This window comes from Anser cygnoides, chromosome 1 (genome assembly GCF_040182565.1).
Source record: "Anser cygnoides isolate HZ-2024a breed goose chromosome 1, Taihu_goose_T2T_genome, whole genome shotgun sequence".
Taxonomy (NCBI): Eukaryota; Metazoa; Chordata; class Aves; order Anseriformes; family Anatidae; genus Anser; species Anser cygnoides.
The window spans coordinates 58,151,437-58,174,035 of NC_089873.1; the positions used below are offsets into that span (position 1 = coordinate 58,151,437).

The following is a 22,599-nucleotide window of genomic DNA, read 5'->3' on the forward strand; positions in this document are numbered from 1 at the left end:
AGATGTGATTGGAAGTCCTAGGAATTAGAGATACAAATGTGCTTATGTACAAGCATCTAAAATTAGTGATGCTCTCATCTATGGAGTTTCAGATATTATTTGGCTGTTAGTTCAAGGCTAACTTTCTGAAAGTTGGTTTATTAAATATTAGGACAAATCCTAAGCGGCCTTTTTAACGCTTATATATCTCAACAGGCCTACGCCTTTGTGCTAGGGGATGAAAGCAACATCAGGCACTTCATTTCTGCAAAGCACATGCAGATCCTCACATGAAAGACACTTTGTCAAACAAACTAACTTCAGGTCTTTGACTTCAGGTAACTCTCGTTCATCAAAAAAAGAAAGTCATCCACTAACTTCAGAGGCAGCTTTAGTGAACGCAGGCTTCAGGATGTCATCTTTCAGGAACGGTTTTGAAAAACAGAACCAGCTCCTGAGGGACACTGAATACACGCAACAGACTTCAATGAGCTCTGCAGGATCCCAGCCTCTGCTGGGATTTAACCCAGGGACAGCAGTACAAGGAACGGCCTTTTCTCCAAGATGGCCAAGTCTTGCCTTGACTACGTAGATGTGTGAACTTTAACACCTCTACTTCTCTTGAACATTACAAAATAAATCTCGTAAGTAGATTTAAGTCCTGCAAACCTGAGCCCCCACGGGTTTAGTGGCAATCCGTGCTGTAAGAGAACCTTCCTCTGATTTGGGGCAGGTCTGAGGGGTTGGGGGTGCCCCTTCTTCCTTCTCACCATACCACCTCAGAGCAGCTTACTTCAGTGCAAACTGATGATTTTTTTTTCTTTTAATCTTCAAAAGGCAGCAAATTGTTCAACACTGAAATAAAAAATAGAGTTCTCCAAAGCCCCCAGCACACCACAGGCTGCAACACAACCGGGACAAGTCCACTGCTTGGTAGGAAGCCAGTGGTCGGTGGCTGTTCAAGACAAGAAGGCTCAGAGTCAACAGCAGCACGTGGAGGAGACTCAGCTCTCATAATGCCAACAGGAGACTGGCTACTAAGCCTTCACACCTCTTCAAAAATGCCTCTCCTCTGTCTTTTAATAGGCATTCGCACAAGTCTACTCAGAAGCTGAGTCCAAGCAGGCACAGCTTTAGCTGGGAAGAAGTCTCAGCCGTTACAAAGCTGGCCCTTCTCCAGAAGAGAGAGCATCTGGCCACCAGCTGTCTTAAGAGGACAGCAGGCTTAAGGAAGAGATCAGGGAAAATTTGAGAAAGGAGTAGACAGTGCTGAAATTTGTCTTGAAAAGAATACCAGCCTTCCTCTCTGATGTCCAAAACCTTTGCCCTCAAACATTCCTCATCCTCTTCTCTTCCCAGCTCTGAAGCAGATTATTGGAAATTTGCCCATCTGGGAGAACGCAGATACCGTTTCTGGGCGTGGGATGGGATCCAGCAGGGCTCCCAAGTAACAAACTGGGAAGTGTGGAAACTGGCAGTATGGGAGGCAAAGTGAAAACATGAGGGAGTTCAGGAAGCTAAGGGAGGGTCTTGTGGAGTGGCAGAAGGAAAGACCTGCAGTGAGGCAGGGCAGGATGCCTGCAAGTCCTCAAATGTTACAGCACTGGGCTAGTATAAAAAAAAGACAGACGAAAGGCACCAAAACAGCCCTTCACTCATTACAAGCTGGACAGTTATGATAAAAACAAAAATCACAAGTTTTTCTACAGATTTTGTATTTTTTTTTCCATCTCACCTAGAGTGGCTGGAGAGCACAGAGGTCATATTTTCCCTCAAAATTTGTAAATTATCACAACTCGTACAAAGACTAAAGAAGCAGAAGGCCATTTACTTTCCAAAATGATAATACCATCTCTCTACAAAATGCTAATAAAACGCTCTGGTGGAAAGAGCCGTATCTGATAGGGATGGTATTCACGGGCACCCACCGAAACTCACGCTGCTTTTTAGATTAAATTTACAACAGAGCCCTTCCTCCCAGCCCCAGATTAATGGAACGGAGAATCCATGCATGAAGCCACATATAATAAAGCCAGGAGATTATGAAACAGGCTAGAAGACAGGATCAGAATTGAAATTGATTTTGACGAAGTGGGGAAATTGCCCCAATTAAACCAGCACAAATTTAATAAAGACAAGTCAAAAGTGTTATACTTCATAAGGTGTAGTAAACAAATGCACACATCCAAATGGGAACCCCTGGGAAAGGAGCAGTAATTCACCCAGGAATTATAATGCAAGGTAGAGTAGATCAAAGCCATGGGATGTTCTTGTAGAAAATATTCTGGGATATATTTTCTGATATGCTCTACATAAAACTCCTGAGAAAGCCACTGTGCTTTGCCTCTTCCTGTGTAACTCCCCTGCAGGAGCAGAGCATTTTGGGGAAGCTGGGGAGATGAGGGGAAAGACAGCAAAATTCAGAGGCCTAGAAAATATTATTGAAGGGACTTGGAAAGACTTGTACTAGTGAGGAAAGTAGGACAGTTCCTCTCATACACAGAATGATCTTATAAAGAGGCTGTGGATCATCAGCTCTTCCTGTCAACTGGGAGTTGAGGGAAAAGCGGCTTGCTTTGCAGTAGCGAATTTCTGAAGAGTCTGATAGGAAACCCTTCTGATTGTGAGGGTGGTGGACACTCTGGATCCCTGTCACTGGATGGTTCAAGAGCCCGCAAGCTACATGTTGTCTGCTGTGGTCCAGCTATACCTCACCCAGAGAAATGAATGTCACGGTTACACAGGGGCTGGCTCTTCTACTGCCAAAAATTATAGGGGTACAGGATGAAAAAGTATTGAAAATTATGATTTTTTTAAGGTTTCTTTCAGCTACCTATCTATGATTTTGGGATTACCTATGTTTTGAAGGGCAAAAGTAATTCCCTTATAAATCAATAGCTGCAATCCCTTCCTGTAAGAGCTTTGAACGTGGGACGTGACACTTGTGGCTATCGCTGTAACATCCAACGCCAGACTGCGGGATGAGGTCTGCTCCTGCCTAGTCGTTACTAGCACGGGAGGATGGCTCTCCTTGGAGGAGGAGGCAAACCGAACAGCAACAAGCACCCCTGAGTGTTGTCACTGCATCACCCTCAGTTTTGCTCCTCTAAGATGGCAACGTCCACAAAGAAGTTGCCGTTACCTAAATGTTCTCGACAACATCTCGCGTGGACATTCACTGTGCAGGGAAAAAAAAAAAAAAAAAAAGGTTGAATTGAATGACATGCTGTGTCTCCGCAACACTAGTGGCAGCTTAGACATTTTTGCAATTTGTTGCAGAAACTGTACAGGCTTTAAAAGACCAAGCACACAGGAGGATTTACACCTCAGAGTGACAAAACAGCTCCCTACCGTGATGATAACTAAAGCCAAAGCTATGTTCTCTGAGCATGCCAAAAACTATCACCGTGGAGGAGCAGCCAACGTAGACACTTCAACAGAAGAACAAGAGGTTACCAAGCACTGCCAAAATAAAACTTCTAAAGTCTATGAACTGGGCACAGTTTCTGAACAGCATGCTAGAAAATAAATATATTAATGTCATTTTTTGCCATGGAAAAGGCAATATCTTTGCCTAAGTCTTGCTGTGGTTTTCTCCACGTTTTAAATCAAACAATTCATGAAAAGTATCATTCAAAGACAGAGCATCAGGAATGTTGTGGCACGTAGCAGATTTATCTTGCTAACAGTACGCTGCAAAATAAACGAAGCTCTGACATCAAATCGCACCCCCCCACCCCACCCCACCCAAGCCCTGCATTGTAGATAACCTATACATTCTCAGGATATAACGAGAAATCATTCTATAGTACATATTTAATTATAATTTAAAAAAAGTCTAACTTGGACACAATCTCTGGCCAGTAGCAAAGTATTGACACGTTACTAGAGTAAAGATCTGTTATTATCCCTTCACTGTAACAAACAGACATCAGCATCTCGAGAAGGGTCTCTGGGGGTATCATATCACAAACAATTGCACTGGATAAAATAATATGCTAATTTCACAAATGGAGTTTGACAAGAAGTAACATTGCATTTGTCTTGGCAAAACGAAGCACGAACAAAACATTTCACAGGTACAGTTACCATGCAAATGCATGTTGAGTTTGTCATTGTTTTTAACCCCAAATCACAATTAGCATGCAGTTTTTCCTGCCCCCCCAACTACTGTATTAGAGATAGTCTGGGTAATGTACCTCTTTGGTGTAACCATAGCCTGTCAGGCAAGATTATACCACCTTAGGAAAGAATACAAGCAAAACTCGATCATATGTATGTTTACACAATGTACATTTTAACCATTTATAAAACAAAACATGTTACATAGATTCTCAAACACAGCTCTGTCGAAAATGAAATTTTAAGCTTAAGAAATAGTTTTTAAACTACAAGGCCACCCCATTATTTTTTATGAACAATTTAAAAAGTTCCCACCCCTAAAAATCTGCCAGTATTATTTCCTCAGTTGCGACAGTCTTACCCACTCTCTAACACAACTGATCTTTGCTCAACAGCAGTAACAGTTCTTACATTTCTTAAGTGTACGAGATAATGGACTCCAGGACAGACACAGTTCTTAAATGCGAAACACTGGGACGAAACCGCCTTGAATGAGTAATTGGTCGATTCAGGTGTTCCCTGGCACCACTGCTCAGGCTGGGGCTTCTGCTGTTCACTGATGTGAGTTCTGGCTTTTGTTGGCATCTAGCTCCACGACCGCACTTTCAGGTTCAGAATTTGAGTACAACAGCGATGCACTGGACGCTCTGGTACCCCTGTTGCTCAGAAGCATGCAGGAGCTATGTTTTCTGCATTCCCTCATCCAAACGAGGCTGTGGCCTCAGCACACCGCCTTTGGCCAACACAGAACTATTTGGATGCGAAGTAGAATCTATTTTTTTTGAATTTGCTTAAGCAACTGCAACAGGAGACTTAACTTGCAGGGTCTTTATTAAAGCGTTACCATCTTCCTCAGCTTTATACAATGGAGCCCTTTGAAGAAGACAAATGAATTGACTGAATCCTTGTAGCCAACGTCCTCTGTAAGTCCTGTAGTACATTTTGACCAGATGTTTCTCCATTCTTGTCATACAGCAGCTGTTTGAAAGCTTCGTTTTCAATGAGGACCATCATGTTTTTTAGAAAGTAGCCTTCACAATAGGAGGATAGTTCTGTGACTCCGAGAAACTACAAGAAGTGAAATTAGAGAAAGATAACCATTCTGATAAAACCTGGTCAGCAAGTACAGTGCATAACAGCTGCACACAAACAAATACACGAACTAAACCTTTCAGACAGGTACAGTAACACTTACAGATCTATATGTTGGGAGGGGGGCAGGAGGCACACAGTATTTTACGCCTGTGATTCTGGTTATAAGTTCCACCTTATAAGGCCCTGGGTGTCCAGGGCTGAAGCTTTGGTCCTTTGGAAATTGGTAGCAGTTTTACCACAGAGTTCATTAGACCCATGACTTCACACCCTAAACCTATAGGTTTCGGAAGAACTGCTAGAGCCCAAGTTTCATGAATGCCAACCTTCGCAAGAGTTGGACCATGACTGCAGAAACCTGTCACGCAAACTAACAGCTTTGAGGGATCTTTGGAGGAGAAACGGAGACTTGCAGAGCATGTGCTTTGGGCTGTCAATATTCCTCTCATACTGAACACTGTGGCTGGGCAGTAGGCAGGGACACCGTGAAGTGTGAGCAAACCTTGCATGTGTAAACACAACTGTGTGAGCAAACCTCAAATGACCCATACTGGTCATCTGCTGGGTGACCAGCAGTGGTCATCACCCACTGGCCAGCTCCCGTGGTCATACAAGGAGTATAGCCATGACACTCTACTACAGGAGTTACAAGCTGTGCAAATGTACAGAGCAGGGCTCAGCCCATCCTCCTGCCCAGGTAAGCTCCTGCTGGGGCTGAGCTCTGGGAAAAGCAGGAACTATTAGCTCTGGGGTGCAGCCAGAAGGGCCAGAACTGCAGGGACATTTCATACATCTGGGCCCAGACTGGAGCAACTGCACGGCAGCGTTACCCAGCACCACATTAACATCGCGTTTGGAACTAAGAATGGAAACTGTTAAAAAAAAAAAAAAGAAGAGAAATATAGATTAGGACTAGGTTGGACCTGTCTTCCAGAGGGAAACTTGGTTTCAAACCACACGGGTTTTCATCAAATTAAGAGTGCATTATTTTGCACCTGGATGAGATAGTGTATGTATAAATCGGTATTCTCCTCTTAAACACCATTCATCCCTATTCATTATTTCAATATATTCACAGCATTGAGAAAATAATGTATGTTTCTTTTCTTTTTTTAGACTTGTTCTGAGGCCCAGATTGCAAATTGTGCTAGCACTGAATGTTCTAGGTATGTATTTGAAACTCCAATCAATTTTGTTGGGAGTTTGAGGCATTTGTGTAAAACACAACTGGTACCCAGTGGTAACCTAGATGATTCTGTGAACGAAGCAGTCACCACTATAAATCCTATTTGCCCGGTTACTTCACCTGTTTCTGGAGGCAACATGAAAATGAAACCCTAGAAGTGATACTAATCGGAAGGCTGCCTTTGTAGGTGTTGCAATCCTAAGAATGGAAAGCCACAGATGATTTAATGCTCTCTGTTCAGCTTTTAAACCATGAGTGTGAGAAAACCCACATTCTCTCACCTTCCTAACAGCACTTCGCCTCTTTAACCCAGGGCTCCAAACACTTGTTCCTACAGCTCCTACTACACAGCTCACCACCCTGCTAAATGCTCCCCTTCTACAACATACGCCCCCACCACAAACAGCCTTCCAAATCTGTGCTCACTTCATGCTGCGCCTCCACCAAATCAGGTCTTTCTCTCAGTTATGATGAGAAAGACTGGGCTCCCTGTGTCTCCAGGCCAAACTGCTCACACGTCTTCATCTGGAAAAGTAGGTCTCAGCATCACGCAACTTCCTGGAGGTCTTGCAAAGCGGCAAGGGCTAGAAATGCTACCTACAACAGGAGCAAGTTGCTCAAATGCATCACCAGCTCCTGGCTGGCATGGTGGTTCCTGTCTTCGGTGCCGGCTCACCTTATTCCCATCCTCACTGCTGTCTTACATGAGCTCCTTCCACACTTCAGAGAGCAAGGAAAGGCAGACAGTTGGCTGGCAAGCTTCGGCTGACCTGCCTGTGAGCTCCCCTGGCTCATGAGGCTCATCTGCCCTCTTCCACCACATACCATGATCTCATATACACACAACAAACCCGTGAAGCTGCCGTGTGGTGGGAGCACTCTGAGCAGAATGAACTGGGCTCAGATTGGTAACCTGCACATCACACAGACCAGGAGCAGAGATGGACAAGTCTACTCTGCCAACTGCACAGCAGAGAGGTATCTGAACTAGCTTTAAATGTGTTAGTTCAAGTTCTGGAAACAATCTAGCTATAGCAGCACGAAGCTTAGCCCTGGTAATTTACTGGAAGCAAGGTAAATTGGCCCATGAAGAGCTCTAGGGTGATGTAGCTTAACTAATTCCAGAAGCCGGGACTTCATTCACAGCTAGCTTAGCTATCCCTGCAATGCACTACATGTCAGTGCAAACATGACCCTGGAATTAAAAGCCTCTCAAGGAAACCATTTACACTGACTCTACTGAGAGACACAGGCACATGAAACTTGAAGGCTGAGGCCCTTACAGGCAAACAAGGAACCAGATTTAGCCACAAATGCTGGGTTTATTCAGTCCCAGCACTGGCAGTGTAGAAGACCCTCAGACAAGTCTAAAGCTTGGTGTAAGAACGTTCTTCAGTCAGGATACAAAAACCAGCCACATTTCAAAATTCAAAGAACGTATGTGATTTTAAAACAAAATTATTCAGTTTACTTTTAGTAACAGTAACATAAATTGAGAAGTTCCCACATGAGCTAGAAGACAAATTGAGTATTTTTCAAGATTCCCGCACTGCTGATTTTATTTCCTATTACAATAAATGGACCTGCAAATATACCTAATTTCTTATTCTTCAAGAAGTGGAACTTTATGCTATTTCAAACACTGATTGCATGTTATCTGTACATCAAGACCTAACATTACTAGTTGCTGTAGGAAATACCTGAGGGTTGGAACAGAGGTCACATCTGCAGGGGTTTGGAGCAATCTGCAGGATTACTCTGTTCAATCAAACCTCCATGTCACACTGCGACATTTTCTCTTTCATAAAGCCCATGCAAGTTATAGAAAAATCATTTAAGGAATGCTTTAAAAATATTTAATTACAACTATATTTGTATCATTTCCACCTTCCAAGTGAAAGTCTAACCACTAAGCAAAAGAGGAGGAGAAAAAATGAAACTAATCAATGTACAATCACCTCCATCAATGACCTAAAAGAGTTTTTTGGGGTCAAAAAAAAAAAAAAGCCATGCTTTTATGCCTGATGGCTCTCTAGCTAAGTAATTTGATTCCAATCAGAAGCTGGGAAACCTTCTTCTCCAAGACATGAAACTCTCATTACTATCTTTGCATGGCTGTGAGACACTGCACTTCGACAATCAGGCATCTTCATATATTGAAAAGTTATCACCAGCATTGAATATATCACCCCTGTGGGCTTCAGGCAGGAGGAAACAGGAAATTTTAATGGGAAAATGAAGCCTAGAAGGTGAAAAAGAGACATCTTATTCAGTTAGGTGATTCCTGTTGAATAACTCAGCAACTTGGGTTGCTGTGATAAGGGATAGGTCTTCCACATGGCAGTACACACAAGTAGAGTTTGAACCATTTAGGAAAGGGGGCAAGAACTTGCCACAGACGGTCTTAGATGTGATTTAGGACTGTAACTCTACTAGGTATATCTATTACAGTCCCAATAAATTAATGACAAATCTTAAATAAGTAACAAACGTACTAAACATATGACATACGTATTACTACTTAGCATAAAACTGACCTACGAGTACGAGGACAGACATATAACATGCATGAGTAGTTATTTTTACCTTGGCATGATTATAAATATCTACGCAGTTTTCTGTATTAATGCTTTTTGCGCAAATGATCTCACAGTGTCGTTGTAAAGCTTCAAGCTGGAAAAATTTAGCAGCAGAGAGAAGCTAAAAAAAAAAACAAAAGAAAGGAAAAAATAGTCAAAACTGCTGAGTGGCACACATTCAGAACTTGCTTCTTTACTGCTTCATTATAATTTTTCTCTGCCCCTGCTTCAGTTTGAATGGAAGTACTGACCCTTGACAGTCAGTCAGAATGAGAAGGTTGCTTGGTTGCTTTAACCCCTCGCAGTCCCCTCTAGATCAGCCTGTACATGGGGAAGGTGTACATGGTCAGACCTCCAGGGGCTGTTGAGGGCCACATGCTGACTTTGGGACGGGGTTGCGTGTATGTGTCATAAAGGAAGTGTCAGCTTGGAGAGTCTTCGGTCACTTTGCAAACGTGACACTGCAAGGAGAGACCTGCAATTACATTCCAGGAAGAAGTTGTTTGGGTTCAACAGCTCCCTAAGCTCTGGCTGAAACAGAGCACCTGGGTTAGATGCGGGGATGTCAGCAGAAGGGCCAGGACCAAGAGTACAGAAGAATTCAAACCAGATGACGATAACTGCCCTGGGTAGTCTTAAAAACCTAGAGAGGCAATAAACTTCAAACCTGTCACCTCAGCCAGCTCGAGGAAATGGAGTCAGATCTCCATATGCTCCTTGCTCTAGCTCGTCAGCAGCAGTAAGGTCATGTCTAGGCCACAGGAGCTCAAACACTGCCTGGCTCCAAATGGAGTGGCTGTGCAGCGGGATGCAATGTGAACATGGGAACCAGTCTGGTGCGAGGTGATGCCTAGCTGCACTAGCACAAGGGTAATGTGTCCGCATCGCTGCGCTGGCACGGCTCTTGTGCCATCAGGACTCCAGCTGACCTCTCTCTTTGGACCTGCACCCACCCCATGGGTATGCCGCCTGGACTGGCGCTGCTTTGGGATCTCTGCATGCCACTGTACATGGGGAGCATGACCTGAAGCATGCAGGGCGAAAAACTGGCTTAAATCATGATTTCTACAGCTGATTTCAATACTGCTTGGATTTCCCCTATTGCTTCTTTCATGTCCTTTTCCAGCTGAGGAAGGGGATTTCATCATCTTTCCACGGTAGGTTACCACCTCTGGCTCTCTGCTCTGGCTTAGGATGCAGGTTGGTGTTCTTCATTGCTTCACACCTTGCTCTAACCCAGCCAAGTCCCTTAGGCCAAGGCCTTCAGGCATTTATATGGATCTTGTCATCACAGACCCCAGGACTACATGACAAAGAGCCTTCCTGTGATTCCTCAGCACTAGGTAGGAGCACTGGGGAACAAAACCCCGAAACTGCCATGACATTCTGATTTCTCCTATGCAATCCGTTCAAGTTCTGCTTTAATCCCATAAATAAATCCAAGTGCTGGAAATCTGCAGTGCTGATGTGATAGCAGCCAGCTGGCCTCAATTATGAATTGCAGCAAAGATTTCTGTGGAGTATTTCTGGCACTTCTTGTTATCATATTTGTAATAAGGCAAGTTGCTAAATGCAGTTCTGAAAGATAAAGCCAAATCCTATTCCAGCTGCCTCTGTGGCTCAAGCAGTCACGTGCTGGTTTGTAATTACTTTAAACTGTGAGGAACCGTGGCCAGATCTGTTATCAACAGATCAATCAATCAGCCATACATTCTAGAGTCACAGAAGTTTTGAGATGTCACAAAAGTAGAGCAAGCAGCCAGCTGAACTGCAGCACAAGCTTTTTAACAACCTAGGTGATTACATATGCATCTCTATAAAGTTGTTGTGCTATCTAGTCTGAGACTCCCTATTTCAGAGAGGGTTAGAAATTCAGGAGCTTTTTTCAAAACTGCAAATGAGAGAATCAGCGACCTTTTCCTATAAAACTCAGAAAGTCGATGTGGGTATGCTTAGTGAAAAACCCACTGCTTCCACTGGGGAGGGATGATTTCAGTCCTGACTAGTTTCATCCTCCAGTTGCTAGCAGGATTCATACAGATGCCCCTGTACCCATCAGAACTGGTTCAACCTGGCCACTTGTACCCCAAAGAAGAGTTGCTCCCAATTTCTGGTTTGCAGCACTTTGTTGAGAGTCAAGCTTCGCATGGATGCCCCAGACAGTAGAGTCGTAGGGACAGATTAACTAATGTAAGCAATAATAAAGGATCATGGGGGCAGACCATACTTTGGACACTGATGATTACCAGTTATATAAGTAGCTCTGCTTTTAGTATTTACTGTCCTGCATCCCTGTTGGCTGCCATAATTTGGTTATGGTCAACAGGAAAGCTCCTCAGAATGACTATCAAGAATTTGCTCAAATGTGTCTTAGTTCTGTTGAGTTGAAGTTGTTAGGTTGATCATAGCTGGCATTGACAGTGCACACTATATGGAGGAGCCTGACTTAACACCCATACAGGCTATGGGTGTGTGGCTATGCAGAAGGATCCGACGGGTTTGGAGTGCCTTTTGCAAATGGGTACAGTATCACTGGACTTTCAACACCCAGTGAGAAAGCAGCAAAGAAATCTCTGTATCTCAGTTAGCAGCTTAATATTTTATTCAGAAAATGAGACAGTCACATGCTTGAAATTGAACTAACTGCAGTGGGATTTCTTCTGTGGTTAAAGTCTGGTGCGTGCCCAGGATTTCTCCAGAGTGACGAACCAAATTGGATCCTTTAATACTGCCGAGATAGGTCTGGACATGTAAGCCTGAGCTAGTAAGCCAAAAGTAAGAGTGTTGTAGAGAAGCTGACTGGCCCAGCTCAACAGAGCACCTCACCTATCAGGCTGAGAGACAGAGAGAACAGAATACTCTGTGGGAGTTGGTTCCAGATTTTAATAACACCAGCTTTGCACTTCCTTGAAAGAGCCTCTCAAAGCATCTAACTAGATGTTTTGATTTCAGATAATTTTTTGGCTCAATGATCTTGATTTTTCTACTCTTTCTTTTGTGACAGTCAACTTAAGGCTGGCAGAAATTACCATAACAGGGGAACAGCAAAGCTGGAAGGAGACTGAGTGTCTTCTGCAGGACTGTGGACAGCCTAAGCACTCTGGGCACTCAGTGAGGGATGGAGGTGGCTCTTACAGGACTGCTCATGTCTTGCTCAGTGGCCTTGTGCCCTTGGGGTGATCGATATACAGATCACTTAGCATTGCTCCCATTGCAATAAAGATAAACATCTCTTACCTCCATAATTTCATTGTTTTTAATCAGAAGTGACTCTGCACCTCCATAGTAAAGATACTGCATAACCAGCTGTAACAAAACAAAGGAAGTGTTTGTAAAAAAAAAATAATAATGCAAGACATCGGGGAGCAGGGGTTCATGTAAAGATTGCAGCTAACACCAGAGACTCTTCAATACCACCAAGGATTTGTACATAAAACTAGCCCAACCCAACTGATTTCAGGATATATTTACTCTGTTTCTGCACAGTTCAATGGGTCCTTCTCACAGGTAGTCTGACATCTCAGCCCTCACCAGCCACATTGTCTGTGCCTTCTCGTGAGCCCCAAACAGTGTGCAGGAAGCTGATTAATTCTTTCTGACTTTTCAATGTATTTTTCAATACGTACAGTATATCATCGATCCAGGATAATATAGCATTTCTAATGCTTATTCCCTTATTCCTCTCCTGCCAATGGCACCCACACCTCCACCCAGCAGTTTGTGGGCATGTAGAGATGATGAGAAATAGTGGTGGCGCCTTTGCACTGCAATATGAGCTAACACCCCTCTGCAGTGAGCTTCCAGCACGCTCTAAGTTACTGTAGGCAGCTGGGAAACATCTGCATCTGTAACAGTTGATACATGGAACCGCCTGAGCTCTGACTCTAAAGGGAAGCGTATACAAGTATATGCTACAGATGCAGAAAGCAAACTGTATTTTCATGGCAAAAAAAAATGATCAAACAATATTGCTAAAGAAAGGAGTTAACTGTGTCTGGAAGCCTGTCCATTAAATACAGAGAAAGTCAACAACAGAAAAAGGAATCGAGTACTTTTAACTGACATGCCCTGCTTTATCTGCATACCCTGTATAAGTGAAATGCTTGTTACTTTATCTGGTTGGGCACGACATTTGCAATCAATAGCACTATGCAGCTTAGTGTATGCAAGAAGACAGAGTCTGTGCTCATGAAACCACAGCTGTAAGTTTATCAAATACACTTGTATTAGTTTGGACAGGGCATGTACAATGTTTCTATGTTCCATTCAAATTAAATGTGAGAAGTGACTTTACCTGAAAGATGGGGTACTTCACATAGTTGATCTCAATACATGTACTATCACTTGAGGGCTTGCTAGACAGCAATGCTTTAAACCTAAACAGAAAGGAGCAAGACTGAAATACCAGCCCAACTATCTCTGTGAAAAAGTATGGTGAAGTGGCAGGACAGCATCAGCTCTCGCAAAAACAGTGCACTGAAATGCATGGATTTGTCACTGAAAAGCATCAAGATTTAGACACTTACATAAAATAAAGTTCAGACTATAAGGAAGAAGCCTTTCTTTTGGGAGATTTCAATTTGAAATTTTGGAAAAATATATCTGATATCACAATGGAAAAAAACGCATACAGGAGATTCAGATACTGTAATGATGTATATTACAAAATCAAAATTTTTTTGGGCAACGTGATCATTTAGGAAGAGTTGCAACATTTAAAAACTGAACACCTTATTTGAAGATCAATTTTAGCCTATTTCCATTATGCTGCTTTAAATGTTTTGGAACAAAATATTAAGACAACTTCAGTACAAATTTTAAGGCTTCTATGCAGGCTCAATACAATTGTATAAGAAGAGACAAGAGAGAAAACTGGATAGGTTGCTTTCTCTGATTATCAAAACCTGAAATTCAGACAGTTTTCAGGATAAAAGCACATTTTAAATTGATAATTGCAGATGTATGTAAGACAGATACATGTGTAGCAATCTATTTCTCAAAACTAGATATTCCCGTTTGATTAGAAGGTGAAAATGGGAAGTACACTGTCACAAACACAAGCCCTTGTAGTTCCTCTTTTCGATAATTCATCTGACCTTCTAGATGTAGTGCAAAGCTTGGCTTATCTATCAAGACCAGCATTTGCTGGATGGTAACCTTTTCCATACCACAACTGCATCTTAATTAAAATATGGATAACAATTGATTTGATCTTAATAGTGTCAAACTCTATTGCAAGTACAATTTAATAAGCTTAAAGCCAAAGTTTGCAATGTGCTTGTACGCCTTTAATTATAGAGCTGTGTCAGAATAAGGTTTTGAGCAGTGTAAGGAAGGAATACACCTGAAGGCTGAGTTGAGCTGGCTGACCCACATCTGGCCTTCTGAGCAAAGGAAACAAACCGTTCGTACTGCCTTCCGATACAGCATGACATGTTTTGTAGATATTTAATTTTACTAAAAAAAATGTAAAATCTTGTCAATTAATTGTATGATAGTAACTTGTTTTTCCTGCAGACTGCGTACACTGATGCAAGGCAAGTTTTAGCTGCTCGCAGGGTAAATGACTGCTAAGAATCAAACTATTAAGACTCCTCTATGCTGGATGCAGAAATGGGTGCAGCAACGAGCTCCATACAAAAGTGCCTTGGTGGAATGAAGTCAGATGCATGGCCAGAAGCATGCAGCATCTACAGGGTGGGAATCTAGTGATAGGAGCACTTGTTAACATCCTGCAGATCAACCAGAAACAGGCTGTTGAGATTTTCTGATTAGTAAAAACTTGAAGGTTCAGGCATTAGCCCTCAAAGAATCTTAGCAACAGCAATAAAAACAAAAATACAAAATCTATTTCTGCTTTTGGTTAAAAATAGAAATATCTTTATATTTTACCTCGGTGATGCAGTAAATAGCAACACTCTATGTGCATAAAATGGTCTTCCTTCCACCAGAAATGTAACATCTGACATCTCTTTGTTGTTAAGAAAATGGGGATCTGGAATAAAAAAATAAAAAAACAAAACACACACACCATTAAATTTTGTTTGGAAGAGTTCATGAAGGTACATAATATTTTCCTGTTTTGACAAAGGAAGACAATAGTGTAAAAGGATGTTGTTTTTAATGAGTGAAGCCCATAAAGCTATTTTGGACAGTCTGAGACAGAAGATCTACAGACAGCCACCTGGAGTTCAGACTAAGGAAATTCAAAGCTTTAAAATTCGTGTCGACCTTTGCTGAGATGACATCCAGCCAGCCCCGCTGCAGGGAGCTGGCACAGCTTCCCAGCTCCATTACCCAAAGCAAACTGTGTCTAAATGCCCTCAGGCCATACCCTCACCCTCTCCCTGGGCAGGACAGCCTTTGTGCCAAGGGGAAGAGAGTCCTGGAACTTGGCTCATATCTTCTCTAGGTCACATCAAACCAACTCGGGCTCTGTCAGCAGGGCTGGGAGGGCCGTGCTGCCGCGGTGTCACCTCCAGCCAGCCACAGTGGTTTGAGATGCGGACAGACGTTTGGCTTTGGGCCCCGGGCTGGGATCCCAGCCTCGTTAGCAACACAGACAGATCTTTGCAGATTTACAGTCCCACTTCCAGCGCATCTGATGATCCTATTGATTTCAGTGGGAGTTTTAGGACAGGCTAAGTTTGGGGCCTTTCATTTTTCTAGTCCTGTCTTCTAAGTCCACATTTTCTTTTGACTTGTGCCTCCTCCAGCACCCAGCCTGCAATGTGGACTTCCCATAGCTCTCCTTAAACAACCAAGAGCATCTCCAAGTCATACTTACCTAAGCGAGAGGTCTGCTTGCGCTTGATTTCAACAAGCTTTGGAATAGGGTAGGGTCCGTAGCAATGAGTGAAAATGACGGACAGCTGCTGACTTATCACTTCGTTCTAAGCAAAAGAAAACAAATACAAGCAGTGTAAACTCAGCATTCAAAGGGAGGTGTTGTATTGTTCTCAAGAGCTGCATGTTTTGAAGCTGAAAAATGTAATTGCTGAAGCTTTATTAAAAATTGGAACTTATAATTATTGGTAATTGTTGTAAACTACAATTCTCATTTAGTTGTTTGTTACATCTCCTGTAGGAAGCAGGTAAAATGAAATGTCCTCTCCTTGGACTAAAAGCATTCTTTTCCCAACAAACTCCGTAGCCCACGTTCCCTCCAAGTAAACAAAACTCCTTTACAATAGCCTCTTCATTTCATTTGCAAACTTACTTCACTGTAGAATAACTTTTTGCTGCTCTTTGGAAAATGGTCATTGCTCACATTTTAGAAAACCAGAGCTACCAAACAGACACACAGCTGGTGTACATTTCTAAGCACAACACCCTCACAAACGGACCCTCCTTTACAGAATGATAGAAGCATCACAGCCTGCCATAGGAGCTCCTCATTTAATCCCAAACGTTTCATTAATGTGATCTTATATCCCTGGCACTGGCCTTGGCACCACTTCTCTGAGGAGGCCGCCAGAACCTCACAGGGCCAGGTCTGGTGCCTGGCCCTACTCGTCTCTACGCAGGGCAAGGCACCTGTGGGACACTTTCCTAAGCAACTTAAGTATTTATTTGTCAGCCTATGCTGGAATGATAGTGAAACGGATTTAGTGCTTAACTATCTAAGTCACATCTGAAAGCAGGATTTAAAAGCTTTCGCTAACTTTATCCCACTCTTTGCTGGCAACTGAGCAGGTCTAGCCAAGTTCAGTGGGGCAAGATGGCTAATTCCTGACAATGGAGTATTTTGTCCTTTAGCCGCAATGTTGGTTGGCAATTCCCTTCCACACTGGGAAACTGTGATGAGACACTTAGATATGAGAAGGTTCAAGATGAAGAGAGTAAGCAGGTAAGGGAGAAAAATAATACTAATATAAAAACTGAGGAGTTTAGATGTTATACTAAAATTATCTCCAGGTTTTTAAAATGAAAGAAAATGAAGCTTTGCTTTCTCCGAGCACATTTCAATTCAGTTCTAAAAGTAGAAATTCCTTAAACCCCACGAGGGATGAGGAGGAACGGCAGAGATACTGTAATGACTCTTGCACCGTATCTAATTAAACAGGGTGGGAAAAGGAAACAAGCTGTGCCCTCATAGGCACACGCTGATGTCAAAGGAAATTACATACACTCACCCGCAGGCAGAAGTTGGCTCCCACTACTACGTCAGACATAATATTAAAAGAAATACTGAGATAAGGGAGATACTAAGAAATACTGATACCAAGAGAAACCATTTTGCACGGCACAGGGAGCAGCCTTCAGAGAGGGGCTCACCGCTGCGCCTCCGGGACGAGGAGGATGCTCTGCCCCGGGAGCATCTCTCTGCTCGGTGTCCTGAAGTCAGAGCTCTGCAAAGCCCTTCATAAAGGGAGTGAATCACAGGGCAAAGAGAAAAGGAAGATTTAAAGCCAGATTTACAGAAGGAAGTGACTCAGCCGTTGGGAGAGCCGGGGGGAGAGCTCTAGACAGACAGGGCAGAAAGAGCAATCGCTTCTCTGCTCGGAAGGGCTGTGCCGAAGAGCCGCACCGACTGAGTCAGCCAGGGAGGAGCGCATCCGGGGGGATGCCGATTACCAGCAGGGCAGCTCCGAGCTGGAGGCGGCAGATGCTAAAAAGTCAATAAATGCAACGCAGTATGGGGCTAATACTGTGTTTCGGAGCATGGGGAAGCTTCTGGAGAGGAAAGGTATAAGAGCAACGCTCACCTTAACCTGCAGTGAATAACAGAGTGACTGCGCTACTGAGGAGAGCTACTGGCAGCTCCCGTCAAATCTGCCAGGGTGCCACTGTGGTTTTAGTGGGTCCGTGTACTCATCGGTCCCAACCACAGCTGAGCCTGGGCAATAATAGCTTATTAAAACAGACATCTATTTCAATAATGACATCTCCTCCTCCTAGGGGCGTCTGTGGGAATGCACTGATCAAAAATCTGGTAGCAAGCTCCCAGCACCTCGGTAGCAGCCAGAGGTCTCGCTCGCTGCAGACCAGGACGTCCAGGTGCACCAAGATCGGGAGAGAACAGGCCAACCCCAGCCATGCAGGGGCGAGAAGAGGATCCACACTTGTAACTCGAACTGGCACGATGGGAAGGACGTACACTGACAAGCCCAGGGGAGTCTGCTGGCACAGGCGAGGCGCTGCCAGCTCGTGGGGTAACAAACAGGGCACAAACCCTGCCCACAGTGTGCAGACACCAGCCCATTATAAAGCCACCTCGCCACTGACTGCCCACAACTTTGTTAAAAACTGGTGTAGATTAAGATCTAATGAGCTCAAAACGTGACACATTCACGTGAGTGGGGCTTTAAGAACCCTAAGGTGCAGGAGAAAGATGGGACAAAGTGACAAAAAATGGAAGACCTTAGGATTGACAAGTCATAGAAAGCAGGGCCATCAAGCAAGCAGCCATACTGTGCACTGCGGATCTCCAGAGCTCTCACCCAGGACACTGCTCTTGTTTGGCAGAGAAGAGGTTGGAGACCTTTGGTTTCTGTCGATAAAATTAAGAAACGCTTACAGCTAGAAAGCTGAAGCATGTGCTCATTTCGAGTCATCACTAACAAACCACAGCAAGTTTTTTCCCAAAAAAGACACGGAGAGGGGAGTGGTGAGCTATTACAGCAGAACAAGTCCGCTCCCCACACAAACACGCGTGCAGCCAAACCTCCCGGGGCCCTGGCTCTGCTCCCTGCAGCCCGCTGGCTTCACCAATAAACCGGGCAGAAAGAATCGGCAAAGAGGAGAGATAAAAGGGATGCTTTGTCAAAGGTACAGTCTGTGACTGGATTGCTGGGGAAAAAATCTGCTTTTTCACAAGCCAAATGTTGCTCTTGGAGCAGGCTGAGCTGGGCTGCCTGTGAAGTAATGGGGAACAACTACGAGGGACCATGACCTGGTGCCTCAGAATTGCTCCGGCAGAGAAGAGGATGTATCCAGCCTGATCAACCTTCCCTTTTCCACAGCACCCACGCTGAGAAGCTCCGAAGCTGCCCTGGTTGCCACATCCACCCCATTTAAGCGCTGAGCATAATTCTTCCCTGTTTATCCATCCCCCTACCAGCTGATTGTGAAAGAACAGCTGTAGGAGCTCTCTGCAGCAGTTGTGGGCGGTGATATTAACACCAGAGGAGCAAATCCAAGTTTGTTTTCTTGCCACAGTTTGATGTTGAAAAACATTTTGCCTGGATGTGTGATGCCAAGATCTGGAGCAAGGCCAGCTTCCTCTCAGACACTCAGGAGCTCATGAGCGACTTCTATTGCGAGAGGGGAAAGAAAGCTTGGCATAGGATATAATGAAAATATTTACCTAGCCATGGGGTAGTTTATAAATAGGCAAGAGGGAACAGGGAACAGCGGTGAATCTTCTTAGGGAGATGGTGCTTCCAGCAGCGTTGGTCAATGAGCAAGCAACTTTGCTTTGTAGATACAAGCAGTCTCCTGACTTAAAAGCATTCCTCAGAAAAGATCCAAAGGAATTCCCCACACTTGAACTGTGGGGGGAATTCATAAATCCTCTTGAAGCAAAGCTGAAGGTTTTCAAGTTGCCAGAGATGAATAGTTGATTGATCTTAGAGAAGGTGAAGAACTGGGTGGAGGGTGCAAGGGCACCTTTTCCTGAATGCATTTCTGATGAAGGTCTGCAGCACGTCTCAGGACAGGCTCCTCCAGACTTAGGTCCAAATGCTGGAGAAGTTTGCTTCAGTTCGGCTTACCAGGTTCAGCCTGGCCTCACCATTCTGGGATGTGGTCCTACAAGGTCCTGAACACAGCTGGGAAACATCAAAACAGTTTTCTCCAGTACTTGGGGAAGTTGTGTTTCATCTTGGTGGCTCATGGTCCAGACTCTCAAGGGTAAAACCCAGGTTGGCTTTAGCAGTTAGGCTAAGGTCTTGCCCTTTGACTTCCCAGTTTTCTGAGATCACAATTTGCATCACTTGACTCCTCTTCAAAGGTTCCCACACTGATTCTCCCTTGACTGCTCAAACCTCAGTGGCTAAGACTCTTGACCGATCTACAGACATCTTGCTACCTCCACCTGGTTGCCCTCTACAAGTTAGGCTGCTTTTCTTTACCAATTTACGTGTATGTGTGCCAAGCCCTCAAATTCCTCTACCACAAAGCCACAAAAACAAACACTCCCAGTGTTAAGCAGAAAAATGACACACTTATTCTGGGCTCGGTGTCTGGCAGTTAATGCACATCTCCCCAGCAAGCAGAGAAACCATGCATGCAGGGGGGCTGGCAAAGGTTTCTTTTCTCTCCCTGGTCCTGAGGATGCCAGGAAGACCCATCTCTACAAAATACAGAACAGCAGAAGTGCTGCTTCCAGTCACCCGTTGTGCGCGTGGTCCCCAGCTGCTGTTCTAGCACTGTTGAAGTATCAAGATGCCCCAGACCCACTGAGGAGCCACTCATGAACTTCCTTCCATGACAGGCCGGGGTTGCCTTGAATTATTCCTCTATTTATGCTCCCCTCTTCCCATGAAGAGCCAATAAAGGGTAAAACAATAGAGGGCTTTTCTCAGACCTCCCAGGCTTGAGCACTCAAACTTTGCTATGAGACTTTGTTCGCCATGTCTCTGAATCTTTGTCACCCTTCCCTAGGTGTTTCCACTACTGTCCTCCAGCGTAATTCACTTTTGCCAGCTGCATCCAAACTGATTAAATGCCACTTTAGAGGGTCACTCCTAGGTGATTAAGCAGCATACACATAATTAATATTAGTCAACAGTTGCAAAGGTAGGGAAGCCCCAGAGGTTGGAGATAGAGTTAGAGGCAGTGAGCTGCATAACAAAATGGGTTTTGTTAGAGCCAGGCTCAAGTCCTTCCACTGCAGATACAAATGGAAAGGAATTAATCACAGGTAAGGCACAAATGGACCCTTCAGTTAGCTCTGGGAAAGCTGCCAAGCCTCCCTTTCAAAAGACTCTTTATATCACAGCTGTGCATTGTATGTAAAAAGCTCCGATCCCCAGGCACAGTCTAATCCCTGGGTGAAAGCCCAGAAAAGGGCAGGTGTCACATCCATGGCATTCATTTATTGTAAATGAAGAAATGGCTCCTGCCTCTGGCAGGGAAACATTTTAGAAGGCAAACAGAGGGTAGGAAAGAAATCAAACCTGTGTTAGTACGAAGCCGAATCTGTGTTATGAAAACACAACACAGGGTTAACAGTCTGTTATTAACATGCCACTCGGTACCTGGCGTTCACATCTCACACGGAGAATGCACGACGTACATGTGTGGATGACTTGCGTCCTGGTTACTCTGAACTGTTTAGACACAGAAGTACTACAAATGACAATGGGCAACATTACAGATCACTGCAATTATGTGAGCACAGTGAAACCTGCCTTAAGAAATCACTCAAAGTCCCAGCCAGAAGATCAATCACTGAATACAAGCTGGGCATTAGCTGGCACACAGAAGGTTATCAGACACTCCATGGAGCCTGTAAGCAGGCACTTTAGCTTCATGGAGGGAGGTCTTCAGGGTTATTTCTAGTGCTGGTTTTGATGTGCCTGTCTCCTCTCTGGAAAGTCCTTTTTTTTTTTTTGCACTCAAAACATTTCATTTGTTGGCCAAAATATTCCGTTTCCAGGCATTAATTTTTTCAAGAAAAGTAAAATATTATGTGGAGAACAAATATTCTAATGAAACCTGTCATTATAATAAAACCTCAATTTTCCATTGAAAAGCTGTTCTACCAGAATGTGAAAGTTCATCCAGCATAGAGGGGTCTTTCCTGATCTGTTTCCAGGTAAGAGAAACACGCACAACCAAGAGAAGGTTTTTCTCTAGAAGGTGAGCAAGACCCAGTGCCTGCCCATACACTGTGCAGGGTTCACCTCTCCCCTCTAACCTAAGCCCTTCCTGCAGAAGAGGACAGTCTGGCGCCACACGGCAAACCCATCTTCATTAAGCCCATCAGAACGAATATTCATTTAGGCCCACTGTGACTCAAGGGACAAGAAGGGGAATTTTTTAGCTCCATCTTCCAGAGACGCGTCATGTGCAGGCTACAGGGAAAGATGATGTTTGCTGACCACTGTGTCTGGACTTTGTAGAACAGAAGCACAAACTGAGTCTGTTGACATTACTCTGAGGAACCTCTTCCGGTGTTTGTTTTAGAGGAATTAAAACCAGAAAGACCATAGCAGCAAAGAAACAGGACACCCATCTCAAGCTTCAGCTTCTGAACATTTTGCAGCAACAGAGCAGGCAGGTGTTTCAGGCTTTCCCACTGCCTTTTGTTTGTTGGAGCCGTCAACATTTTTTTTAACAGTTAATGCACTCGTGACAGAGGCTACATGCTGCTATTTCTGAAAGGATGTATTAAAAAATATTTACTTTCTTAGAGATTTTGGATTCCAAGTGGCTAAGTCACTGGTTAAAGAGTACTTTGGCTTTTAAATTATATAGGCCAGGTTTCTCGAGATACCTACATGCCTGAACCCGTTTGGAATTTTAAAAACTGTTTATTGTTTTAAATCCTTATTTGTTCTATATAACTGTCAACACGGGGCTGTTATTCCAACAGTTCAACCTTCCAAAAAAGTCTGTGCACTCCTGCAGGTTTCCTCAGCTGCCTATAGATGCATTTGTAGTGTGTGAGAAACTTGGCATGAATTTTAAATT

The 22,599-nt window shown here is 43.9% G+C and overlaps 1 protein-coding gene across 3 annotated transcripts in view; it reads right to left on the reverse strand.

Moving 5' to 3' along the window:
* Window positions 1–4,253: 4,253 nt before the first annotated feature.
* ABTB3 (ankyrin repeat and BTB domain containing 3) overlaps window positions 4,254–22,599 on the reverse strand; it is a 166,189-nt gene continuing 147,843 nt past the window's right edge. For 2 of the 3 annotated variants that reach the window (XM_066997068.1, XM_066997056.1), the window contains 7 exons: window positions 21,162–21,233; window positions 15,746–15,851; window positions 14,851–14,953; window positions 13,253–13,334; window positions 12,196–12,264; window positions 8,966–9,079; window positions 4,254–5,169 (listed from right to left, as the gene is read on the reverse strand). In XM_066997068.1, the coding sequence (XP_066853169.1) occupies window positions 4,960–5,169; window positions 8,966–9,079; window positions 12,196–12,264; window positions 13,253–13,334; window positions 14,851–14,953; window positions 15,746–15,851; window positions 21,162–21,233 (756 nt within the window). In that variant the 3' untranslated portion in view covers window positions 4,254–4,959. The remainder of the gene's footprint in view (window positions 5,170–8,965; window positions 9,080–12,195; window positions 12,265–13,252; window positions 13,335–14,850; window positions 14,954–15,745; window positions 15,852–21,161; window positions 21,234–22,599) is intronic. The other variant, XM_048074068.2, reaches the window with a different exon arrangement.